Source organism: Mobula birostris, chromosome 10, assembly GCF_030028105.1.
Source record: "Mobula birostris isolate sMobBir1 chromosome 10, sMobBir1.hap1, whole genome shotgun sequence".
Classification (NCBI taxonomy): Eukaryota; Metazoa; Chordata; class Chondrichthyes; order Myliobatiformes; family Myliobatidae; genus Mobula; species Mobula birostris.
The window spans coordinates 99298333-99324214 of NC_092379.1; the positions used below are offsets into that span (position 1 = coordinate 99298333).

Below are 25882 nucleotides of genomic sequence, written 5' to 3' on the forward strand. Positions count from 1 at the left end.
TGACAGGAAAGATACTGGCATGGATAGCGGAATGGCTGACAAGCAGGAGGCAGCAAGTAGGAATAAAGGGGGCTATTTCTGATCGGCAGCTGATGACTAGTGGTGTTCCTCAGGGGTCAGAATTAGGACCACTACTTTTCACATTGTCAGTGATTTGGATAATTGAATTGATGGCTTTGTGGGAAAGTTTGTGGATGATACGAAGATAGATGGAGGGGTAGGTAGTGCTGAAGAAGCAATGCGATTGCAGCAGTATGTAGACAAGTTGGAAGAATGGGCAAAAAAGTGGCAGATGAAATACAGCGTTGGGAAATGTATGATAATGAATTATGGTAAAGGAATAGTGTGGACTATTATCTAAATGGTGAGAAGGTTCAAACATAAGAGTTGGAGAGAGATTTAGGAGTCCTCATGCAAATCTCCCTGAAGATTAATTTACAGGTTGAGTCTGTGGTAAAGAAGGCAAATACAATGTTGGCATTTATTTCAAGGGGAATAGAATAGAAAAGCAAAGAGATAATGCTGAGCCTTTATAAGACACTAGTCAGGTCGCACTTGGGAGTATTGTCAACAGTTTTGGGCCACATATCTCAGAAAGGATGTGTTGTCACATAGAGGTTCACAAGGGTGATTCCAGGAATGAAGGGGTTAATATATGAGGAGTGTTTGGCAGCTTTGGGCCTGTACTCACAGGAATTTAGAAGAATGTTACTGAATGTTGAAAGGACTAGATAGGGTGGATGTGGAGAGAATGTTTCCTATGGTGCAGGTATCCAGAACTAGAGGACACTGCCTCAAAACTAAGGAATGACCTTTTAGAGCAGAGGTAAAGAGGATTTTTTTTCAGCCAGAGTAGTGAATCTGTGGAATGCTCACCCACAGAATCAGGTTTATTATCACTGGTGTGTGTCGTGAAATTTATTAACTTAGCAGCAGCAGTTCAATACATAATATAGAAGAAAGAAAAACAAAATAAAATAATAACAATAAATAAATAAATTGATTACAATATACGTATATTGACTAGACTAAAAATCATGCAAAAACAGAAATAATATATATTTAAAAAGTGAGGTAGTATCCAAGGGTTCAATCTCTATTTAAGAAACGGATGGCAGAGGGGAGAAGCTGTTCCTGAATCGCTGAGTGTGTGCCTTCAGGTTTCTGTACCTCCTACCTGATGGTAACAGTGAGAAAAAGGCATGCCCTGGGTGCTGGAGGACATAAGAACATAAGAAATAGGAGCAGCATTAGGCCATCTGGCCCATCAAGCCTGCCCCACCATTCAATAAGATCCTGGCTGATCTGTCTGTAAACTCTGCTCTGTCTACCTGCCTTTTCCCCATACCCTTACTATGTAAAAACCTATCTAACTGTTTCTTAAATATATTTAGTGAAGAAGCCTCAACTGCTTCCCTGGGCAGAGAATTCCACAGATTCACCACTCTCTGGGAAAAACAGTTTCTCCTCATCTCCATCCTAAATCTTCTCCCCTGAATCTTGGGGCACTGTCCCCTAGTTCTAGTCTCATCTACCAATGGAAACAACTTTTCTACTTCTATCTTATCTACCCCTTTCAAAATTTTGTATGTTTCTATAAGATCCCCTCTCATTCTTCTGAACTCCAGAGAGTTTAGTCCCAGACCACTCAATCTCTCCTCATAGGTTAACCCCTTCATCCCTGGAATCAACCTGGTGAACCTCCTCTGCACTGCCTCCAAAGCCAGTATATACTTCCTCAAGTATGGAGACCAGTACTCCAGGTGCGGCCTCACCAGTACCCTATATAGTTGCAGCCTTTGTAGGCTAGTATCCAAGATGGAGCCGACTAAATTTACAATCCTCTGCAGCTTCTTTCTGTCCTGTGTAGTAGCACCCCCCCCCCATACCAGACAGTGATGCAGCCTGTCAGACTCTCCACAGAACATTATAGAAGTTTTTGAGTGTATTTATTGATTATCTCTTCAAACTCCTAATGAAGTATAGCCGCTGTCTTGCCTTCTTTATAACTGCATCGATATGTTGGGAACAGGTTAGATCCTCAGAGATCTTGACACCCAGGAACTTGAAACTGCTCACTCTCTCCACCTCTGATTCCACTGTGAGGATTAGTACATGTTCCTTCGTCCTACCTTTCTGGAAGTCCACAATCAGCTCTTCCGCCTTACTGACGTTGAGTGCCAGGTTGTTGCTGTGACACTACTCCACTCGTTCCTGTATGCCCTCTCATCACCACCTAAGATTCTACCAACAATGGTTGTATCGTCAGCAAATTTATAGACGGTATTTGAGCTATGCCTAGCTGCACAGTCATGGGTATATAGAGAGTAGAGTAGTGGGCTAAGAACATACCCCTGAGATGCACCAGTGTTGATTGTCAGTGAGGAGGAGATGTTATCACCAATCCGCACAGATTGTGGTCTTCTGGTTAGGAAGTCGAGGGTCCAATTACAGCGGGAGGTACAGAGGCCCAGGTTCTGCAACTTCTCAATCAGGATTGTGGGAATGATGGTATTAACTGCTGAGCTATAGTCAATGAACAGCATCCTGACCTAGGCATTTGTGTTGTCCAGGTGGTCTAAAACCATGTGAAGAGCCATTGAAATTGCAACTGCCATTGACCTATTGTGGCCATAGGCAAATTGCAATGGGTCCAGGTCCTTGCTGAGGCAGGAGTTCAGTCTAGTCATGACCAACCTCTGAAAGCATTTCATCACTGTCGATGTGAGTGCTACCGGGCGATAGTCATTAAGGCAGCCCACATTATTCTTCTTAGGCACTGGTATAATCGTTGCCTTTTTGAAGCAAGTGGGAACTTCCACCCGTAGCAGGGAGAGGTTGAAAATGTCTAAAGTTGAGACTGCATTGGAGGCCAAGTCCATGGGTATATTTAAAGCACAAGTTGATCGTTCCCTGATCAGTCAGGGATAAAGGATATGGTGAGAAGGCAGGTGTATGGGATTGAGTGGGATCCGCGATTGGTCATGATGGAATGGTGGATCAGACTCGATGGGCTGATTGGCCTAATTCTGTTCCAATGTCTTAGTGTCTAAGACTGTTCACAATATGCAAGGTGTGGCCTGATCAGTGTCTTATAAAGCCTCAGTATCACATCCCTGCTGTTGTATTCTAGACCTCTTGAAATGAATGCTAACATTGCATTGCCTTCCTCACTACTGACTCAACCTGAAAGTTAACCTTTAGCGTGTTCTGTACAAGGACTCCCAAGTCCCTTTGCATCTCAGATTTTTGGATTTTCTCTCCATTTAGAAAATAGTCTGCAAATTTATTTCTACTACCAAAGTGCATGACCATGCATTTTCCAACATTGTATTTCATTTGCCACTTTCTTGCCCATTCTCCTAATCTAAGTCCTTCTGCAGTCTTCCTGTTTCCTCAACACTACCTGTCCCTCCACCAATCTTTGTATCATCTGAAAATTTGGCAGCAAAGCCACCTGTTCCATCATCTATATCATTGATATAGAGAAAAAAAAAAGTCCCAACACCGACCCCTGCAGAACACCACTAGTCACTGGCAGAAAAGATCCTTCTATTTCTACTCACTGCCTCCTACCAATCAGCCAATGCTCTAACCATGCCAGTAACCTTCCTGTAATATCATGGGCGTTTAACTTAGTAAATAGCCTCATGTGTGACTCCTTATCAAAGGCCTTCTGAAAATCCAAATATACAACATCCACTGCATCCCCTTTATCTATCCTACTTGTAATTTCATTGAAGAATTCCAGTAGGTTTGTCAGGCGAGATTTTTCCTTAAGCAAACCATGCTGACTTTGTCCTATCTTGTCCTGTGTCACTAAGTACCCCATAACCTCACCTTTAACAATTGATTCCAATATCTTCCCAACCACAGAGTCAGACCTCCATTCTCCTATCAGATTCCTTCTTTTCCAGCCCTTTACCTTTCTAGCTCACTTGGCTTCATCTGAAGCTTAATAGAAGTTGGATGATGCAACAAGACAATGACCCAAAACACAAGAGTAAATCAACAACAAAACGGTTTAAAAAAGAAAATTAGCGTTTTGGAATGGCTACGTCAGAATGCAAACCCTAACGTAATTGAGATGTTGTGGCATGACCTCAAGAGGGCTGTTGATATAGGTATAACAGAAATATTGATGAAATAAAACAGTCTTGTTCAGAGGAATGGTCCAGAATTCCTTCTTGCCATTGTGCAAGTTTCATAAGCAGCTCCAGGAAACATTTGTGCAGTTTATTGCTGCTAAAGGAGGTTCTACCATTTAATGGTTCACATACTTTTCCCTGCCTGGTCTGTGAATGATCACATAATGTGTTCAATAAAGAGATGAAAAGTACAATTGTTTGCATGTTATTAGTTGGAGGCAGATTGTGTTAGTCTACTATTGTCACTTGGCTGAAGATCAGACCACATTTTGAGTAATTATTGCAGAAAAGCAGAGTTAACAAACTTTTTCTTGCAACTGTATTTTATAAACCTACTGACTCTCAGAGCTATTTTGATTTACCTCTTCCCACCTAGTTACTTATAAAATGCTATTCGCTTTTTTTCAGATCCTTCTTCAGCCCTTTACCTCTTCATCCCCCAATCTCCTAGTTTCTTGCTTCATCCTATACCCACCCACCCAATATCCCTCCCCCTCATCTTTCACCTGCCAGCTTGAACTCATTCCTCTTCCACTCCCCCAATCTTATTTTGGTTTCGTCCCCTTCTTTCCTAATGAAGGGTCTTGTTCTCGACTGTCTGTACCTCTCTCTGACCTGCTGCATTTTGTGCGTATTGCTGTATGTTACCGCAGCACGAACTGCTTTCCTATATCGAGAAACGATGAGGCTGTAATTTGAGAACTGTGGCTCTCACCTGCGCCGTGGCCAATTGCTCACTTGTTGACATCCATTGGACCGGAAGTGAGTACCTGCGCTGCTGCTGATTGGCTGCCAAGTTCCTAACTGAGCCGGTGAGCTGGACGTCACTTTCCCGGAGACGAGACGCCACCACCGTTGAGCAGGTGGGAGTGGGGCGGTGGAAAGTGGGAGGGGAATGGCGTGGGTGGGTGGCTTGGTGCTGATGATGCTGGTGTGGGGAGAGCCAGAGTTGGAAAGGAGAGCGCCTTTGTGCCGACTCAGACCGGGACAGCGGGGCCTTGGCCTGCCTCACGGAAATTAAGGGAAAGGGAGGAGACGTCCCGCAGCAACTCGATTTTTACCTCTCCTCGATAAGGTCGAAGACATTTCACCAATTCACCCCCTACTCCAGCCAACCTCGCCGTCTGCTACAGCGCATTGACATCCTTCCCTGACGCTATTTAAAGGTGCAGCACCATCTTTCCCTTTCCCATGACTTCTATATGTGCATACTTCTTAACTTCCTCCCTCAATGGGTTGAAAATGTTATTTTACACTGTATAGCATCTCTCCCCCACCTCTTCCTACTCACGTTTCTATCATCCCTAATGAACGGAAATAGTCCCCTCTAACAATGCTATAATTTCCACATAACATCTGAAAATTACGATGAAGCATTTTAATAACAGTAGAAAGCATTTAGGAATGAACAGTAAGTTCCATATCCCCACCAATGTCAATGTTCTCGGATCGCTTCCATAGTCTGAAGCAAATTATCGACATCTATGATCATTGAAACATAATATCAATGATCTCTGCCACAAGCCTGAAATCCGTCTTTGACTATTTTCAGGCTATTGATAACCTTCCTGGTTTCACAGGTTGAAGCTGAATAACACAGGCCGAAAAAAAAGCTAATGCCATGTTCAATTTCAGCCCTGTATTCTTACCATCAATAGATTCACCTATTTCTGTCTTAAGAACTTTATATGTTTGTGTCCTCATGGTTGATTAGTGGATAGTTGATGGCGTCATGAATATTAAGCAATTTGCCACTTGGTGCGTTTTTATTAGATTCTAAAAGTATGAATAATCTTGCCTTTGCGTTAATGTAAGTTAACACGGGAGCAGGAGGAGGGCATTTATTTCCTTGACCCTCTGTTGCTGTTCAGAAACCATGCTGTAACCTGATATACTTAAAATGTTTTAATCTTCTGTTCCATAAATCTCAATTTAATAATTGCCCTGGTTAAAATTGTCGCCTGCTGAACCAATTTTCAAATGTTATTACTCTTTGTGCATAAAATTCTTATCTTCCTTCCTGAGTGGCCTGCTTCTCATTTTTATACCACACAGCACTCTTTCCTCCCCACCATATCCGATCCACGTGAGATAACTTAATGGGGAATAGTGTTGAACGCTGAATCTTGCATTCCTATATTTCTTAGCCAAAGTAAGCTGTATTCATCTTTACTGCCCTAAAATGCAAACCCTTTATATTTATTAAGAAGAATGAGATAGCAGGTGTATGGGGTTGAGTGGGATCGCTCCTTACGCAACTCTTGTCCATTTGTCCCTCCCCACTGATCTCCCTCCTGGCACTTATCCTTGTAAGCAGAACAAGTGCTATACCTTCCCCTACACCTCCTCCCTCACTACCATTCAGGGCCCCAAACAGTCCTTCCAGGTGAGGCAACGCTTTACCTGTGAGTCTTTTGGGGTCATCTGCTGTATCCGGTACTCCTGGTGTGGTCTTTTGTACATCGGTGAGACCTGACGTAGATTGGGAGGCTGCTTTGTCAAGCACCTATGCTCAGTCCACTGGAAAAACAGGATCTCCCAGTGGCCACTCATTTTAATTCCACTTCCCATTCCCATTCTGATATGTCGCGAGGAGGCCACACTCAGGTTGGAGGAACAACATTCCGTCTGGGTAGCCTCCAACCTGATGGCATGAACAAAGATTTCTTGAACTTCTGGTAATATCTCTCCTCCCTTCACCATTCCCCGTCCCTTTTTCCCTCTCTTACCTTGTCTCCTTGGCTGCCCATCGCCTCCCTCTGGTGCTGTTCCCCTCTTTTTCTTTTTTCCATGGCCTTCTGTCCTCTCCTATTAGATTCCCCTTTCTGCAGCCCTGTATCCCTTTCACCAATCCAACTTCCCAGCTCTTTACTTCACCCCTTCCCCTCCCAGTTGTACTTATCACCTTATATTTCTCCCTCCCCTCCCCTCACCTCTTAAGTCATCTCTTTTTCTTCAGTCCTGCTGAAAGGTCTCAGCTCAAAATGTCGACTGTATTTTTTTCCATCGATGCTGCCTGGCCTACTGAGTTCCTCCAGCATCCTGTGTGTGTTGCATAGATTACTTTTACTGAGTTTGTTTTAATGTACACATAGAGTGTAAAACTACAATTGTTAGTTGAAAATCATTTAAGTTATTTCTTCACTGTGGTCATATAAACTGAGTTCATCTTTATTTTAATTTGTTTTTTTATATATGTCAAGAGGAAGTCCCGGAGCTCCCAACAGCAAATGGACAGAATAATATGGAGAAATACCAGAAAGTCATGATAATAGGGAGAGGTGCCAGTGCAGAGGTCTACTTAATGAATAACTTGGAAACCAAAAAGCTGTACGCTGTGAAAAGAATAAAGATTGATTCATCACTCAAGACCAGAACCAAGGAAGCTGTAATGCAGGAAGCAACCATTTTGACCAGACTCAAGCACCCCCATGTTGTCACTTGTCATGAATACTTCATAGACCCAGGAGAAGAATATCTCTTCATTGTCCAGGATTATTGTGATGGAGGGACTTTGGATGACTTGATCCAGTCTAAAAAAGATAAGGGATCCTTCGCTGAGAATGATATTATGCAGTGGTTTGTTCAGTTAGTTATGGCTATTCAGTATATTCATTCCCTGAAGATTCTACATCGAGATATTAAAACATCCAATATTTTTCTTACAAAGAAGGGTACAGTTAAGCTGGGTGATTTTGGAATTTCAAAAGTAATGACCAACACTTTAGATATGGCAAATACCTGCGTTGGCACACCCTGCTACCTAAGCCCTGAACTTTGCCAAGACATTCCCTATAGTTCTAAGTCTGATATCTGGGCACTTGGTTGCCTTTTATTTGAACTCTGTGCTTTGAAACCTGCCTTTCATGCAAAGAACCTCTTAAGCTTGTTTTATAAAATTGTTAAGGGAGAGTACGACTGTGTACCCAAGAACTACTCTGAAAATCTGCATGATCTGATCAAAAACCTTCTCCGCAAGTGCCCTGAAGAGAGGCCTAGTGCTAGCACTATCCTCAAATCATCTTACGTCCAGGAACACCTCACGCTGTTCATTAGAGATCAAGAATCTCAGCTTACAAAATATAATTCTATCAGGTCTGCACAGTCAGGAAAGAGGGATGGTGATGAGAGCACTGATCACCACTGCCAGTCTTTGGATCCTCTGGCAGAAGGCATGTGTGTACCACATTGCCAAAATGCTGAAAATGTAGAGGCAACGTCCTTGGAGATATGTGAGAATGTTGGACCTTCTGATGAAGATAATTACTCTGATGACTTTGATCAGGATAGCTTGTCCTCTTCAGGGGAGCATGCAGAGGATGAAATGGCAGTACCAGCTTCAAGTGCTGGAAGCTCTGAAATTGCGGAAGGTAGCTTGATATGCAGATACACTTTTGTTGTTGTTTTAATTCACAGCAAAATTGTATTTCCAATATTGTCATTAGGTTTTATAACATATTCTCAAAATGTTGAAACAAATACTGTACCTTGATATGTACTCAATTCATCATTTTTATGGTAATAATCTGCTTATCTTGCATCATTTTCGCCTTAACTGATCCACTTAATTTGAATATTTCACACATACGTTTATTTGAAAACCTAATGACAATTCTACTGAAGCTTTACATGTTACTTTATAAAAATACAAAATTTCTGATGAAATTATTGTTCTTAGCAATTCTCTGAATCACCTAGTATAGAAATAGACCTTTTGGCCTGTTAACACTGTGCTGACCATCAACCGTTTGCAATAATCTAAATTTATTGCATTCACATTCCCATCAACGCCTGCAGACTCTACCACTTACCTACACATTGTACAGGCAATTTAGAGTGGCAAATTAATGCACTAACCCACAGGCCTTTGGGTGTTAGTCCTTAACAAACAGCATCATACTGGCAGTTAAATTGTTGGTTCATTTTATTGCTAAAGGTTCCATTTTTTATCCACATCAAAGGAACAGGAAAAGTCCTTGAAGAACTGTGAGAGGTTATAAACAATATAATCACGTAGAAATGTTCAATCTGAAATTAGCATACTTGCTCCAGATTTCCTCCAAGAAAATAGAATTACTGTCCTAATCATATCTGAGGGTGCAGGATTTCTAATAGATAATGTTTGACCTAAATATTTAATGCTTGGATAAAGCATTTGAGGCTTGTTGTTGCAGAAAAAAATAACTTATCCCTATTCCATTTCCAAAGTAATGTCATTCCTACATGCTGGGTTCCATGCAATTTAGTTTAGAATTTCTATTTTCATGTTTCATTCAATAATGTTACTCCCTTCTTTGGTATAAATGGGGTTAAGCAAACAAAATAAGGCCTTATCTGAAATCCACCAATGATGATATCACTAGATTAGATTATTGACATAAAGCAACAGCACATTATAAACTGGAATAGAAAATACTTAACTTTTTTGTGAGGCATAGTGTATCTTGTGCCTTTCCCACTTTACCCCACTCACAACAGGAAAAAAAAGTACTGAAAATGTAATAATTGTAAAATTCAAGTGAGAATGAATTGTGCAGAAATTAAGCAGGTAATATTTATGAAATATTTTATATATGTCTCTAGTTTAAGAACTTTCATCAGTCTTTATTGGAAACATAGATACTGATGTACATATTAGCTGATGAGGAAGGCATGGCTGGATTATTAATTCCTTGTTCAACTAAATGACAATTAGTTTTGCTGCAGCTTCACCCTCTCCTCAGCATTGCTATCATAAATGTCTAAGGACATGGAGTCATGATCAATGAAACAAAATAATATTAGAAGTCACTCAAATCCCTAAGCTACCACAAACTTTTATTAGTTTTTTTGGGTTGGAATGCAGTATAAGCCATTTCTGTATTTGTGTACAGAGCTATCAAGACAGGATTAATTTTGCTTTTTGACAATATACTATTTATTGATTTTTGGACCTACTGACAGTTAAGATGATATTGAACTGAGTAACATTTTAAGTGTATGAGTGTGGTATGAATGAGTTGAAAACAACTATAACTATGTTCTAAACTTTGTATATGGTTGTTATTGGTAGCCACTGATGAGGTGGACTTTACAGAGTACCCAGATGATTTTGAGGAGGAAGAAGATGATGTGGCAGAAATAGTATGTAACGCTCGCTCTGCTATGGAAGTTGAAGCTAACAATGATTCATTTCGAGAGGAAAGAGATGGTCAAGGAGAAACTGCTGTCAACTTGTCCAGTACCATTAAATCTCTAAAAGAGAAGTGTATAGGTAGGAAGAAATGTATTTTCATCCAACAGTGGAATTGTATGAAATTTTAGTATGAAGCCCTGCTATTATCAATTACAAATGAACATTGTTATTTGAATGCGTTACGATATTGAGTAGCATAACAAAGTTCTCTAGATTCTGTCAACGACCTTTTAAATGTTTTAATTATGTTTCTGATAATCATGGACTTTTAAAAGTTCAAATAGATTAAAATTATCAAAAAGGTATTCACAATCTAAATTTTTATCTCAAATAAAAATAATAGGAGCTTCACAATGTTTTTTTAAGCAAAGGTTCCTTTATCTTCAAGGATAACTCGATTGAGATGCAAAAAGAATATAGCAACATTCAGTTCATATTGATATTTAACTTATAGCTTTTTAAAGTCTTGCTAATTATTTTCACCTTTGATACAACTCCTGTTATACAATAACTACAGCAAAGTGAAACTGCAGTGCCAGGCCTTCCCTTGTCACTATAAGTTACAAAATACAGTGGTTTCCAGTTAATTGGGCCATAGGTTAATCAGGGTAGCTGTTTATTTGGGACAACTGTTAAAGAACAAAAAGAAGTCAAGAAAATGGGTGGGATTCCCTTCATTTATTTGGGGTACTCAACGGCTTCTCCGTTGAGATCGTTAAGACTACCAAATTTCTTGGTGTTCACCTGGCGGAGAATCTCACCTGGTCCCTCAACATCAGCTTCATAGCCAAAAAAGTCCAGCAGCATCTCTACTTTCTGCGAAGGCTGAGAAAAGTTCATCTCCCACCCCCTCTATCCTCCCCACATTCTACAGAGGATGTATCGAGAGTATCCTGAGCAGCTGCATCACTGCCTGGTTCGGAAATTGCACCGTCTCGGATCGCAAGACCCTGCAGCGGATAGTGAGGTTAGCTGAGAAGATCATCGGGGTCTCTCTTCCCACTATTACAGACATTTACACCACAAACTGCACCCACAAAGCTAACAGTGTTGTGAAGGACCCCATGCACCCCTCACATAAACTCTTCTCTCTCCTGCCATCTGGCAAAAGGTACCGAAGCATTCAGGCTCTCAAGACCAGACTGTGCAACAGTTTCTTCCCCCAAGCCATTAGCCTCCTCAATACCCAGAGTCTAGACTGACATCTATATCATTTATTACTATATTGTAATTTGTCCTCTATTGTGCCTGTTTTGTTTATTAATTATTGTACTGCACTGTTTTGTGCACTTTATGTAGTCCTGTGCAGGTCTGTAGTCTAGTGCAGTTTTTTTGTTGTTTTACGTAGTCTAGTGTAGCCTTGTGCTGTCTCTCATAGTCTATTGTAGTTTTGTGATTCATGTAGCACCATGGTCCTGGAGGAACATTGTTTCGTTTTTACTGTGTACTGTACTAGCAGTTTATGGTCGAAATGACAATAAACTTGACTATGTTGATTAATTGGGGCAGGAGACCATTGCCAAACACTTCTGACTAGCAACAGTTGCATGCGCATCATGTGGGCATTAGATACAACACTTCTTTGAGTGAACAATTTTTAAATAGTGTGTTTGTGTTAAAAAGCAATAATTTTTGTCACTGATGAAGGTAGAGCAGTGGATGTATTGTATATGGATTTCAGTAAGGTATTTGATAAGGTTCCCTGTGCCAAACTCCTTCAGAAAGTAAGGAGGCATAGGATCAAAGGAGACCTTATTTTTGTGGATTCAGAATTGGCTTTTCCACAGAAGGCAAAGGGTGGTTGAGATGGTTCGTATTCTGCATGGATGTCGGTGACCAGTGGTGTTCCGCAGGGATCTGTTCTGGGTGCCCTCCTCTTCGTGATTTTTATAAGTAACCTGGTTGAAGTAGTAGAAGGGTGGGTTTGTATGTTTGCTGATGACACAAAGGTTGGGGGTGTTGTGGATGGTCTGGAGGGTTGACAGAGGTTACAGCTGGGCATTCTGTATTTATTCTGTATTTCCTTTACATACATAATTTGTTACTCAGTTAAATGGTAGTTTGTCTTTTTTTATATCTTTTTAACTATTTCCATGAAACTTCAGCTAATTGGGGTAGCTGCTTAATTGGGCCAAAACATATTGGTCCTGATGTGTTTCAATTAACCAGAATCCACTATTCTGAAATGTTGTCCTCTCTCTAGCATAAGTAAATAAACAAATGAGTGTGTTGTTATTTATTTGCATCATTGCATCTGAGGAATGGCAGCTATGTAACTTCCCTACCACTGGCATGAGTCTCACTGGCCTATAGTTTCCAAAATTATCTCTTATTTCCCTTCTTGAATAAGGGAACAGTATTAGCTACTCACCATTCCTCTGGCACTGTACTTGTGGTCAGAGAGAACATGAAGATATTAGTCAAGGGCCCAGCAATCTCATCTTTTTCGTCTGCAAGTACAACAGCCAGGCCATGGACCCTATACAGATTACAGAGGAGGAGGTATTTGCTGTTGTGAAGCAAGTTAGGATGGATAAATCCCCAAGGCCTGACAAAGTGTTCCCTCACACCTATGGGAAGCTAAAGTAGAAATTGCAGGGGCCCTGCCAGAGATATTTAAACCGTCTTTGGCCATGGGTAAGATGCTAGAGAATTGTTGATGTTGTTTAAGAACAGCTCTAAGAATAAGCCAGGAGATAATAGACTGGTGATCCTGACATCAGAAGGAGGAAAGTCATTAGAAGGTATTCTAAGGGACATGATATACAGGTATTTGGATAGTCAGAGACTGAATAGGGAGAGTCAGCATGTGCGTAAGTCATGTCTAACCAATTTTGTAGAGTTTTTCGAGGAAGTTAGCAAGAAAGTTGATGAAGGCAAACAGTGGACGTTGTTTAGATGGACTTTAGCACAGCCATTGACAAGATTCCACATGAGAGGTTGATCAAGAAGATTCAGTCATTTGGCATTCAAGGTGAGGTAGTAAATTGGATTAGACATTGGTTTGTGGAAGAAGCCAGAGAGTGGTTGTAGATGGTTGCCTCTCTGACTGGATGCTTGTGACTAGTGGTGTGCTACACGGATCAGTATTGGGTCCATTGTGCTTTGTTATCTATGTCAATGGTCTGGATGATATTGTGGTTAACTATGTCAGTAAATTTGTAGATGACACAAAGATTGGGGGTTTAGTGGATAGAGAGGAAGATTATCAAACTTTGCAGCAGAATCTGGACCAGCTGGAAAAATGGGCTGAAAAATGGCAGATGGAATTTAATGCAGACATGCGTGAGGAGTTGAACGTTGGGATGGCCAACCAGGGTAGGTGTTACATGGTGAGCAGTAGGCCATTGAAAAGTGCAGTAGAGCAGAGGGATCTGGGAATACAGATTCATAATTCCTTGAAAGTGGTGTCACAGGTAGAGAGGGTCATAAAGAAATCTTTTGGGTTGAAAGCTTTTGGCCTTTAAAAAAACAATGTACCGCATACAAGAGTTGGGATTGTATGTTGAAATTGTATAAGAAGTTGGTGAGGCCTAATTTGGAATACTGTGTGCTGTTTTGCTCACCTACCTGTAAGAAAGATGTGAACAAGGTTGAAAGTGTAGAAAAAATTTACAAGGATGTTTAAGGACCTGAGTTATAGGGAAATGTTGAACAGGTTAGGACTTTATTCCCTAGAACATAGAAGACTGAGGGGAGATTTGATAGAGGTATACAAATTATGATGAGTGGAGATGGGGTAAATGCAAGTAGGCTTTTTCCACTAAGGTTGGTGAGACCTCAACTGGAGGTCTTGGGATATGGGTGAAAGATGAAATGTGTAAAGGGTACATGAGGGGGAACTTCCTCGCTCAGTGGGTAGTGAGAATGTAGAATGAGCTGCTATTGTGATTGGTTGATGTGGGGTTGATTTCAACATTGAAGAGAAATTTGGATAGTTACATGCATGGGAGGACTATGGAGGGCTATGGTCCAGGTGCAGGTCAATGGGACCAGTCAGATTAATGGTTCAGCACAGACTAACTGGGCCAGAAGGCCTGTTTCTGTGCTGTAGTGTTCTACGACTTTTATTATTTCTATGACCTGGGTATATCCCATCAGTATCCAGCTGATTGTTCTTTAAGAGATGCCCTAATATCTGCATCTTTATTTTGAAATACCCTAGCAAGCTAGAATGCTACATACTGATCTCCCTATTCTCTGCCTCCTTCTCCTTAGTAAATATGAATTGGAAGTACTTATTTAGGTCTTCACCCACGTCCTCTACCTCCAAACATAATCCTTTCTTTGTCCTTGAGTGGTGCTACCGTCTCCCCAGTTATTCTCTTGCTCTTGATGTATGTACAGAATGCCTTGGGATTCTTTTTAATCCTACTTGCCAAGGACTTTTCATGGGCCTGTCTGTCTTTTCTATTCCATTACAAAATGCTGGAGAAACTCAGCAGGCTAGGCAGCATCTATGGAAAACAGTACAGTCGATGTTTCAGGCCGAGACCCTTCAGGAGGTCCTGGTGAAGGGTCTTGTCCCAAAACATTAACTGCCTGGCCTGCTGAGTTCCTCCAGCATTTTGTGTGAGTGTGTGTGTGTTGTTTGGATTTCCAGCATCTGCAAATTTTCTCTTGCTTTCTAATTTTATTCTTGAATTCTTTTCTGTCTTCCTCATAATCGTCAAAGCTCGATCAGATTTTAGTTTCCTATACCTTACATATTCTCAGACTGATGGTTTGAGATGTGTCTATTTTAAAGCAAGGAGTATCATGAACAAAGTGGACGAGCTTAGAGCGTGGATCACTTCTTAGAGCTATGATGTTGTGGCCATTACAGAGGCTTGGATGGCTCAGGAGCAGGAATGGCTACTTCAAGTGCCAGGCTTTAGATGTTTCAGAAAGGACAGGGAGGGAGGCAAAAGAGGTGGGGGCGTGGCACTGCTGATCAGAGATAATGTCATGGCTGCAGAAAAGGAGGAAGTCATGGAGGGATTGTCTACTGAGTCTCTGTGGGTGGAAATTAGGAACAGGAAGGGGTCAATAACTCTACTGTGTTTTTTATAAACCACCCAATCGTAACAGGGACATCAAGGAGCAGAAAGGGAGACAGATTCTACAACAGTGCAATAATACCAGGGTTGTCCTGATGGGAGATTTTAACTTCCCCAATATTGATTGGCATCTCTCTAGAGCAAGAAGTTTAGATGGGATGGAGTTTATTAGTTGTGTTCAGGAAGGTTTTCTGACACAATATGTAGATACGCCTACAAGAGGAGAGGCAGTACTTGATCTGATATTGGGAAATGAACCTGTTTAGGTGTCAGGTCTCTCAGTAGAAGAGCATTTTGGAGATGGTGATCATAATTCTATTCAGTTTACCAATGCCCATAACATTGGAGAGGGATAGGAGCAGACAAGTCAGGAAAACGTTTAATTGGAGTAAGGGGAAATATGAAATTATCAGGCAGGAACTTGGAAGCATAAATTGGGAGCAGATGTTCTCAGGGAAATGTACAGCAGAAATGTGGCAAATATTCAGGGGATATTTACGTGGTGTTCTGCATAGGTACGTTACAATGAGACAGGGAAAGGATGGTAGGGTACAGGAACCATGGTATAAAGTGTGTATGGAACCGGAGGAGGTAGTGGAGGTACTTAATGAATACCTTGCTTCAGTGTTCACTACGGAAAAGGACCTTGGCAATTGTAGGAATGACTTGCAGTGGACTGAAAAGCTTGAGCATATAGACTTTAAGAAAGAGGATGTGCTGGAGCTTTTGGAAAGCATCAAGTTGGATAAGTCACTGGGATTGGACGAGATATACCCCAGGCTACTGTGGGAGGCGAGGGAGGAGATTGCTGAGCCTCTGGCAATGATCTTTGCATCATCAATGGGGATGGGAGAAGTTCCAGAGGATTGGAGAGTTGCAGATATTGTTCCCTTATTCAAGAAAGGGAGTAGAGATAGCCCAGGAAATTATAGACCAGTGAGTCTTACTTCAGTGGTTGGTAAGTTGATGGAGAAGATCCTGAGAGGCAGGATTTATGAACATTTGGAGAGGCATAATATGATTAGGATTAATCAGCATAGCTTTGTCAAAGGCAGGTCGTGCCTTACGAGCCTGATTGAATTTTTTGAGGATGTGACTAAACACATTGATGAAGGTAGAACAGTAGATGTAGTGTATATGGATTTCAGCAAGGCACTTGATAAGGTACCCCATGCAAGGCTTGTTGAGAAAGTAAGGAGGTATGGGGTCCATGGGGACCTTGCTTTGTGGATCCAGAACTGGCTTGCCCACAGAAGGCAAAGAGTGGTTGTAGACAGGTTATATTCTGCATGGAGGTCGGTGACCAATGGTGTGCCTCAGGGATCTGTTTTGGGACCCCTTCTGTTTGTGATGTTTATCAATGACCTGGATGAGGAAGTGGTTTAGTAAATTTGCTGATGACACAAAGGTTGAGGGTGTTGTGGATAGTGTGGAGGGCTGTCAGAGGTTACAGTGGGATATTGATAGGATGCAGAACTGGGCTGAGAAGTGGCAGATGGAGTTCAACCCAGACAAGTATGAGGTGGTTCATTTTGTTAGGCCAAATATTATGGCAGAATATAGTATTAACAGTAAGACTCTTGGCAGTGTGAAGGATCAGAGGGATCTTAGGTTTGAGTCCATAGGACACTCAAAGCTGCTGTGCAGGTTGACTGTGTGTTTAAGAAAGCATATGGTGTATTGATCTTCATCAACCATGGGATTGAGTTCAAGAGTCGAAGCAATGTTACAGCTATATCGGACCCTGGTCAGACCCCACTTGGAGTACTGTGCTCAGTTCTGGTCACCTCACTGCAGGAAGGATGTAGAAACTATAGAAATGGTGCGGAGGAATTTACAAGGATGTTGCCTGGATTGGGGAGCATGCCTTTTGAGAATAAGTTGAGTGAATTTGGCCTTTTCTCCTTGGAGCAACGGAGGATGAGAGGTGACCTGATAGAGGTGTATAAGATTATAAGAGGCATTGATCTTGTGAATAGTCAAGAGGCTTTTTCCTAAGGCTGAAATAGCTAACATGGTGGGGGGGGGGGGGGAGACATAGTTTTAAGGTGTTTGGAAGTTTTGGGAGTAGGTACAGAGGAGATGTACAGAGGAGGGTAAGTTTTTTTTATGCAGAAGTTCGTGAGTGCATGAAATGGGCTGCCAGCATGTTGGTGGAGGCAGATACAATAGGGTCTTTTAAGAGCCTCTTGGATAGGTACATGGAGCTTAGAGGTCTATGGGTAACCCTAGGTAATTTCTAAAGTAAGTACATGTTTGGCACAGTATTGTGGGCCAAAGGACCTGTATTGTGCTATATGTTTTTCTGTTTTCTATGTTTCTATATATATTTACTTTTTTTTGGTTATATGAACTACTTTCTTGACATCCAAGGTTCTCTTACCTTGCCGTCCTTGTCTGCCCTTTCCACTGGAACATACCTGTCCTGTACTTTTGCAGTTGGTCTTTAAACATCCTTCCATGTCAGATGTGAAATTGCTCAAAAGTAGTTGTTCCCGATTAAGTCTCCTAATTCTTGCCTAATATACTTGTAAGTTTCTCTGTTCCGATTTAATATTCTCCCTCAATTCCATACATATCTTTATTTTTAGTTATCTTAAAACATAAGGAGCTATGGTCTTTATTCCCTCCTCTGAAAGGCCAGTCACCTGGCATCAGTTTCCCAATGCCACATACAGTATAGCTCCTACCTATATATTGATTTAGGAAATCCTCCTGGAGGTACCAACAAATTCTGCACCATCTAAACCTCTTGCACTAATGAGATCCTAATCTATATTAAGGAAATTGAAGTTGTCCATTACAACAACCCTGTTTTGTCATCTTTGCATAATCTGCCTGCATACCTGTTCCTCAATGTCCTGGTGGCTATTGTGAGGCTAGCAGTACAATCTCATCAGTGTGATTGCACCTTATTTTTGAGTTATATACGACTCCTCTATTGTGTCCCCTCAGGATGCCTGACTAATTTGTCACTGATTAATAGCACAACCTTCTCCCCCCACCCCCCCCCCACCTTTCTCTATCTTTTCTAAAATAACAAAATGCTGGAACATTAAGCATTCATTCCTGTTCTCTCAGCCAAGTCTCTGTTGTGGCACAATATCATAAAGGTCTGAAGGGATGTGGTAAATAAAACTATTATTTATATTTCAAGGTACTTGGTTTGATTTTATTTTCCACATTGATTATTTTCTTTTATGTTTTGCTCAGCCTAGGATCTTGCCTCTCCCTGCAAAGAATCTGTGCTTGACCATTGCATAATAGTAGATAATCACTTCATAGGCTTTGATGGGGTCTCAGCCCGAAACGTCAACTGTACTCTTTTCCATAGATGCTGTCTGGCCTGCTGAGTTCCTCCAGCATTTTGTGTGTGTTAGTTTATTCATAATAGTCTTTTGAATACCATGAGGCACATTTCAGTTGCATAAGTCATGCAAATTTTAAGATTGAACTGGAAGCCTCTGCATGCATTGTGGTATATTTCTGAGCATTTTGCATAATATTCAGAAAGTGAAATGTTTTCATGATAACCTCTTTAGGAGTTGAGAAAACACCGTTATGTTGTTTTCACTTCTAAACTTTGGTCGATACAGGATCTTTTGCTCACTCTACATGTTAATGCTGAATATCTAGGGAGATCTGTCTGTTTACACCCTCTTGCAACTTTATAAGGGTTAAGTAAATTAGTGCCAGCAGAAAGATTTGACCTCTGAGGATCCTATTAAAATCCTAGACATATGCTAAGGGATAGAAATTGATTTTAGTGGGAATTATTTTATACAAAAGACCTTTCGCTTTCATCTTTGTGGAAAATTGAAGAAATTTTATCTTTGCCAGTGCTAATCTGCAATGAGATTCTACACTCAATAGCCACTTTTTAAGGTACCTCCTGTATATAATAAAATGGCCACTGAGTGTATGTCCATAGTCTTCTGCTATTGTAGCCCATCCACTTCAAATTGGCCGATTAGGAAAAGGGGAGGTGCAACGAGACCTGGGTGTCATTATACACCAGTCATTGAAAGTGGGCATGCAGGTACAGCAGGCGGTGAAAAAGGCGAATGGTATGCTGGCATTTATAGCGAGAGGATTTGAGTACAGGAGCAGGGAGGTACTACTGCAGTTGTACAAGGCCTTGGTGAGATCGCACCTGGAGTATTGTGTGCAGTTTTGGTCCCCTAATCTGAGGAAAGACATCCTTGCCATAGAGGGAGTACAGAGAAGGTTCACCAGATTGATTCCTGGGATGGCAGGACTTTCATATGAAGAAAGACTGGATGAACTGGGCTTGTACTCGTTGGAATTTAGAAGATTGAGGGAGGATCTGATTGAAACGTATAAGATCCTAAAGGGATTGGACAGGCTAGATGCAGGAAGATTGTTCCCGATGTTGGGGAAGTCCAGAACGAGGGGTCACAGTTTGAGGATAGAGGGGAAGCCTTTTAGGACCGAGATTAGGAAAAACTTCTTCACACAGAGAGTGGTGAATCTGTGGAATTCTCTGCCACAGGAAACAGTTGAGGCCAGGTCATTGGCTATATTTAAGAGGGAGTTAGATATGGCCCTTGTGGCTACTGGGGTCAGGGGGTATGGAGGGAAGGCTGGGGCGGTGTTCTGAGTTGGATGATCAGCCATGATCATAATAAATGGCGGTGCAGGCTCGAAGGGCCGAATGGCCTACTCCTGCACCTATTTTCTATGTTTCTATGTTAATATGTTGTGCATTCAGAGATGCTTTTCAGCACACCACTGCTGTAATGCAAGGTAAATTGAGTTACTGTCGCTTTCCCGACAGCTTGAGCCAGTCTGACCATTCTCCTCTGACCTCTTGTTAACATGGTGTTTTCACCCATGGAAAAGCTGATCATTGGATGGTTTTTGTTTTTTTCACCACTCTTTGTAAGCTCTAGAGATTGTTGTGCATGAAAATCCCAGGAGATAAGCAGTTTCAGAGATATTCAAACTACTCTGTCTGCCACCAACAATCAAAGTTACTTAATCACTTTTCTTCCTCATTCTGATGTTTGATTTGAACAATACCTGAACCTCTTGACCATGACTGCATGCTCTTTTGCATTGGGTTGCTGCCACATGATTGGCTGATTAGATATTTGTATTAGTGAGCAGGTATAGTACAAATTCTGCAAAACAAGTGCAATAACATACATGTATACCCTATAGAGAGTGGCCACTGAGTGTATGATGATATTCTGTGAAGATGCTTCCATGAAAATAATCTTTTCTAAAACATTGGCTAAGATCCATGTATTTAGTCACAGGGAAATTGGAATGGTCCTCTGCATTTTTAGGAGTGATTTGTCTAAGGAAGCACTTAAGATACTGTAATTGAATTAATATTTGATCTATTTGCATTATTCTTTAAGAGGACTGTCTCTCTTCGATACCATATTAATGATATTTTTTTTTGTTTACAGATGACGTTGGTCAGACACTTTTCCATGAAATTGCTTCTCAGTTTCTCAAAGGGTTGACTCCTAATGACCTTCAACCCCAGTTTGAGCATCGATTGGGCCCAGATCACTTGGAGACATGCTACATTATCTTCAATATGAACCAAGATGATGCTTGATTCCATAAAAGCTATTTAGACTTAATCTGTGCGAGTATATCTGACTGATCAGACTCTACACATTGTTATTTGGTTATCTGTCACAATTTTTTATTTCATGAAGTATTAGTACTAAGGTATCTCTGTTCCTTGAGCAGAAGTATCTGAGGCTTACTCACTACCTTGTGTTTAATTGATTATCATGTGGCTAATAATGCTGTGAACTTCCCATATTTAAGAGAAAGACTTTACTTAAATACTTTCCTGATTCTTTGCTTCCAAGTACTTTTCCAAAAGTTGGTTTGGCATTATTTCACTTTTATTTAAATGTACATATTTCTCCTAAATGTTGAATAATGTCCTAAATCTTTGGCCACCGCACAATGATTTTGGCATAGTAGGAAACCTAAGAATGTTTTGCTAATTTTACTTTCTTTCTCTCATTAGGAAAGTTACAGCTAATATCTCAGTTTTGAAGGCAAACTTGATCTGCAGCATTGTAGGGCAAAGACAACTAAATAGTGAAATGAGAAGCAGATAGCGTAATGTTCCAGAAAAATTAGATCAAATGGCTTAAGGCTTCCTATATTCTAATTTATTTAAATTATAGACAGGGTATTTTTTTTTACTTGCACTCTATTTTTATAGGAAAAATGCTGCTAGATATTTTCATATTCATTACACAATAAAATATACTCTTTTCAAAGTGCTAATGTTAGGGAATGTTACCTAAATAGGTTCCTGATATATCTTAAGCATTCCATTTAGAATATCCTAATGGCAGCTTCAGAGATGTCCCATGTAAGTGATCCAGGAAACAGATTTCCATCTTGTGTGTTTTCTTAAGAATAGACAGGGAGAAGATGAGGAGTGAAGATGTGCTTTGAAATTGGTATTACTAGAGCAACCAAGAAGCATGTTATTTTCAAATAAGATTAAACAAAGGTACTCCCACTACAGAGGCTTCTAGGCTGTAGACATCACAAAAATGAAGAAGAAATGATATATTTGTGGCATGTAATTTAATTAAAACATTCAGTTGATGATATTACCACATTCCTAAAGCCCTATTCTTGTTTGCTCTAGATGATGAGGGTTTGAGCAGTACTTCCAGAGCAGGCTTGTAACAGTGGTTTATTTTGCAGGTGATACACAATGATGGAGAAAAGAATGAAAATCTGGGTGGTGGACAAGGTACAATTCATGTTTGTTTTGACTTGAATAGAACTGAGCTGCTCGAGTATTGTTGGAGCCACGCTCATCTAGGCAAGTTGAGGGCATTTTATTGGACTTCCAACTTGTCTCTGCTAGATGGTGGACTGGCTTTGGGATGCCTGGTAAGTCATTCATATTTTGATATGCAGCCTGTGACTTTGGCGGCCTTCACATAAATAATATAGCTACAACAGTCATAGGTCGCATATCTTAAGATGAAACCTATTTCTCAGGCTTTATTGTTGAAGTCTTGTAGCATGCAGGTGTGGACTGATTCATTTCCTGAGGAGTTGCATATGGAATTGTACATTGTGTAATTGTCAACAACAAAATGTATTCCATTATTAAGAATCGTGGAAACCAAAATTTTCCTGTGCACAATTTGAAGATGTATTGCTTCATATAATATGATACAATGTAGAATAACATATAGAAGAATCAGGTGTATAGTATTCAGCCCCTGACTCTTTGTTCACATAAATGAGTATTACAACTACAGATTTTGATCAATTTAACTGAGAATTTTTATTTGTGAATCACATGCTCCTTTTTCCTCCCACAGTGGAGCCCAAAAAAAGGAAGAATTGTAAAGGATGAAAAACTGAAAATTCAAGACCTGAAATGTCAGCCCCTTTTGATCAGTACTTAGTTGAACCTCCTATTACACCTAATGGCCTATTTGGATAAGTCTCTACTAGCTTTACACAATGTAATAGAGCAAGATTTACCCATTCCTCCTTGCAAAATTGCTCAAGCTGTGCCAGGTTAGTTGGGGAGTGGCAGTGGACAGCAATCTTGAGGTTGGGATTGGTACTTCCGCGACTCCCTTATCCGCACGTCCATCCCCAGTGATCTCCCACCCGGCACTTATCCCTGTAAGCGTAAGTGCTACACCTGTCCCTACACCTCTTCTCTTGCAACCATTCAGGACCCCAAACAGTCCTTCCAGGTGAGACAACACTTCACTTGTGAGTCTGTTGGGGTCATCTATTGCATCCGGTGCTCCCGGTGCGGCCTCCTCTACATCGGTGAAACCCGACGCAGATTGGGGGACCGCTTCGTCGATCACCTCTACTCCGTCCGCCACAACAGACAGGATCTCCCGGTAGCCACCCACTTCAACTCTGCTTCCCATTCCCATTCAGATATGTCCATACATGGCCTCCTTTACTGCCATGATGAGGCTAAACTCTGGTTGGAGGAGCAACACCTCATATACCGTCTAGGTAGTCTCCAACCCCTTGGTATGAACATAGAATTCTCCAACTTCCGGTAATTCCCTCCCCCTCCCTTCCTCTATCCCTATTTCACTCTACCCCCTCCCCCAGCTCCCTCATGGTTCAGCCCCCTTCTACTACCCGTTGTTTTCAGGGCTGTGATGTCAGTGCTTCCCCTCCCCCACCCCTTTGTCTTTCAAATTACTGGTCTTTCAACTGAAGCTACGAGCATTCTTCAAATCCTTCACCACCTTTCATTCTTCAGTCCTGACGAAGGGTTCCGGCCGGAAACGTTGACTCATCGGTTCTAACTGATGCTGCCCGACCTGCTGAGTTCATCCAGCGTACTGAAAATCTTGAGGTTTTACTGGGGCTGTTCAATTGGGTTAAGGTCTGGACTCCAACTGGGCCCTCAAGGACATTAATTTTCTCCATTTGAAGCCACACACACCATGGTTGCTCAGGCAGTGTGCTTTGGGTCCTTGTCCTGCTGAAAAATGAACTTCCTCCCCAGTTTAAGCTTTCTGGTAGAGGCTAACAGGTTTTTTTTCTGCATCTTTCTGCATTAACAGCATTCATCTTCTATCAGTCTTGACCAGATTTGTAGTCCCTGCTGTAGAAAAGTATCCCCATGTCATGATGCTACTACCAGCAATATAATTTACTGTAGGGATGGAGTTGCCTGGCTGATGTGCAGTATTAGATTTATGTCACATGCACCGCTTTGTGTTGAGGGTTTCATCTGACCACAAGACCTTCTTCCACACCTTTACAGTATATCTTAGTGACAATTTGCAAAGTCTTTACGGACAGTGATACTATTTTTCTTTTAGCCAGGGTTTCTTCCTTGTCACTCTTCCATAAATACCCTTTTTGTGCAAGGCCTTAAAGATTGTGGGGTCATAAACTTCATCTCCAGTTGCAGCCTCTGACTTCTGCAGCTCACTCAGAGTGACTGACTGCTGTTGGAGTAGCCTCTCTTACAAGTACCATTCTTCTCCGGTGACGAAGTTTAGATGGGCGGTCTAAACTTCTGCAGCTCACTCAGAGTGACTGACTGCTGTCGGAGTAGCCTCTCTTACAAGTACCATTCTTCTCCGATGACAAAGTTTAGATGGGCGGTCTGACTTGGGCGGTGCAGCTGTGGTTTCATATTCTTTTTCCACTTTTTCATGATGGACTGTACTGAGCTCCAAGGTATGTTCAGTCTTGTATCCTTCTCCAGGTTTGTGCTTCTCTTTTATCATTTCCTTGAATTGTCTTGAATGCTCTCTTGTCTTCATTTTGGTTTGGTCTGTTGAAAATCTACCATACTGTTGGACCTTACAGAGAGACGGAGCATTTATTCAGGTGGCTCTCAATTTTCTACAACAATAAATTGGGTGAGTTGGTAAAATAACATACACCTGATAAAATTAGTGTAGTAATTACAAAGGGGATGAATACTTTTTCAGTCTGCAATTTTGGTTTTTAAGTTTTAGTAAGTTGTTGACAGGTTTTGGAATTTTCCCTTTGATTTGACATGATGCACAATGTTTTGTAGATGAGGTGAAACAATCCAACTTAAATATATTTCAAATTTAGTAAATGAGACAGTAAAATGTGAAAATAGTTGTGGGGGCTGAATACTTTTTCAAGCCATTGTATAAACTGCCACCATGTATTTGCTAATCAATCAGATCCTTTAATTGATTAAAGAGATAGACTGTGTCTTTTAATTCACCATGGTTTAAATGTGAAGCACCTTTTAAAAACTTATGTATTCAGTAATTGTGACTCAAAGTTAATTAAATTTTGAAGAGTAAAGGAAAATATCGGTTCTGGGTGATGGTGTAAAGACGAAATGATCTTTCTATTTAAAGCTTATTTAATGGCATGATATGAAGGATTAGCTATTTTATCCATAATTGACTAATACCTATGTTAAGTATCTGCAATAGTGTCTGTCACATTATGTAATGGTAACTTACTTCGTTTCAGGTAGGTTGATATATTGGAATTGTATAATTTTGATTACATTAATGCATATGCAGAGCCAAGACTGGCTGGAAAGATTAATTTTTTTTTACCCACCATATACAACAGTATGGTGATTTTTCCAAATGTATAAAATCTTTACGATCCTTTTACTTACAGTGATTTAATGTTGTCTTCCTTCATTTGAGGAAACTGCTATCCTTTGGTTAAATGAATAAATTGATTGTTAGAATAAATATTAGACCATAGACTTGATCGGTCTTAAAAATGGTCTGTATCTCAAAAGAATAATTCAATAAATATTAGGTAAGGCTTTATTGATTATAATGTTCTTAAGACTAGCCAAGGAGAAAAATGCATTTTATAATTCCTAAAAATTGTTTCATGGGAGTGATGGTAAATCTACTGTCAATTATGTAATAACATCAATTGAAAAGACAGGTGATTCATAGAGTAAGCATATTTTTTCGAGTATTGCAGAGCCATTTAATAACAAATAACATTTTCTCACTAATTAATATATTCCGTACCTGCTGTGT

At 40.7% G+C, this 25882-nt stretch overlaps 1 protein-coding gene across 3 annotated transcripts; it reads left to right on the plus strand.

Annotated features, from left to right (window-relative positions):
• The first annotated feature begins 4964 nt into the window (after positions 1 to 4964).
• Positions 4965 to 25492, plus strand: nek12 (NIMA-related kinase 12). 3 transcript variants are annotated; one of them, XR_011887554.1, is made up of 5 exons: positions 5099 to 5314; positions 7352 to 8518; positions 10201 to 10401; positions 20801 to 22128; positions 22712 to 25492. XR_011887554.1 is itself a non-coding variant. In XM_072270694.1 (5 exons), exons 2-4 carry the CDS (start codon positions 7393 to 7395, stop codon positions 20953 to 20955), a joined length of 1482 nt encoding a protein of 493 aa, XP_072126795.1. In that variant the 5' UTR covers positions 5099 to 5314; positions 7352 to 7392; the 3' UTR covers positions 20956 to 20983; positions 22080 to 25492. The 3 variants fall into 3 exon arrangements, 2 of the variants coding, with proteins under 2 accessions (XP_072126794.1, XP_072126795.1); XM_072270694.1 differs by having other exon boundaries at positions 20801 to 20983; positions 22080 to 25492; XM_072270693.1 differs by lacking the exon at positions 5099 to 5314 and adding an exon at positions 4965 to 5011 and having other exon boundaries at positions 20801 to 25492.
• The last annotated feature ends 390 nt before the right edge of the window (positions 25493 to 25882 follow it).

Excerpts from the sequence above, each read along its gene's own strand:
- nek12 (XM_072270693.1), top strand. The coding sequence starts at position 7,393 with ATGGAGAAATACCAGAAAGTCATGATAATAGGGAGAGGTGCCAGTGCA. Across the intron at positions 8,519-10,200 it reads AAGCTCTGAAATTGCGGAAG|CCACTGATGAGGTGGACTTT; the intron begins GTAGCTTGATAT and ends TGTTATTGGTAG. Across the intron at positions 10,402-20,800 it reads TCTAAAAGAGAAGTGTATAG|ATGACGTTGGTCAGACACTT; the intron begins GTAGGAAGAAAT and ends TTTTGTTTACAG.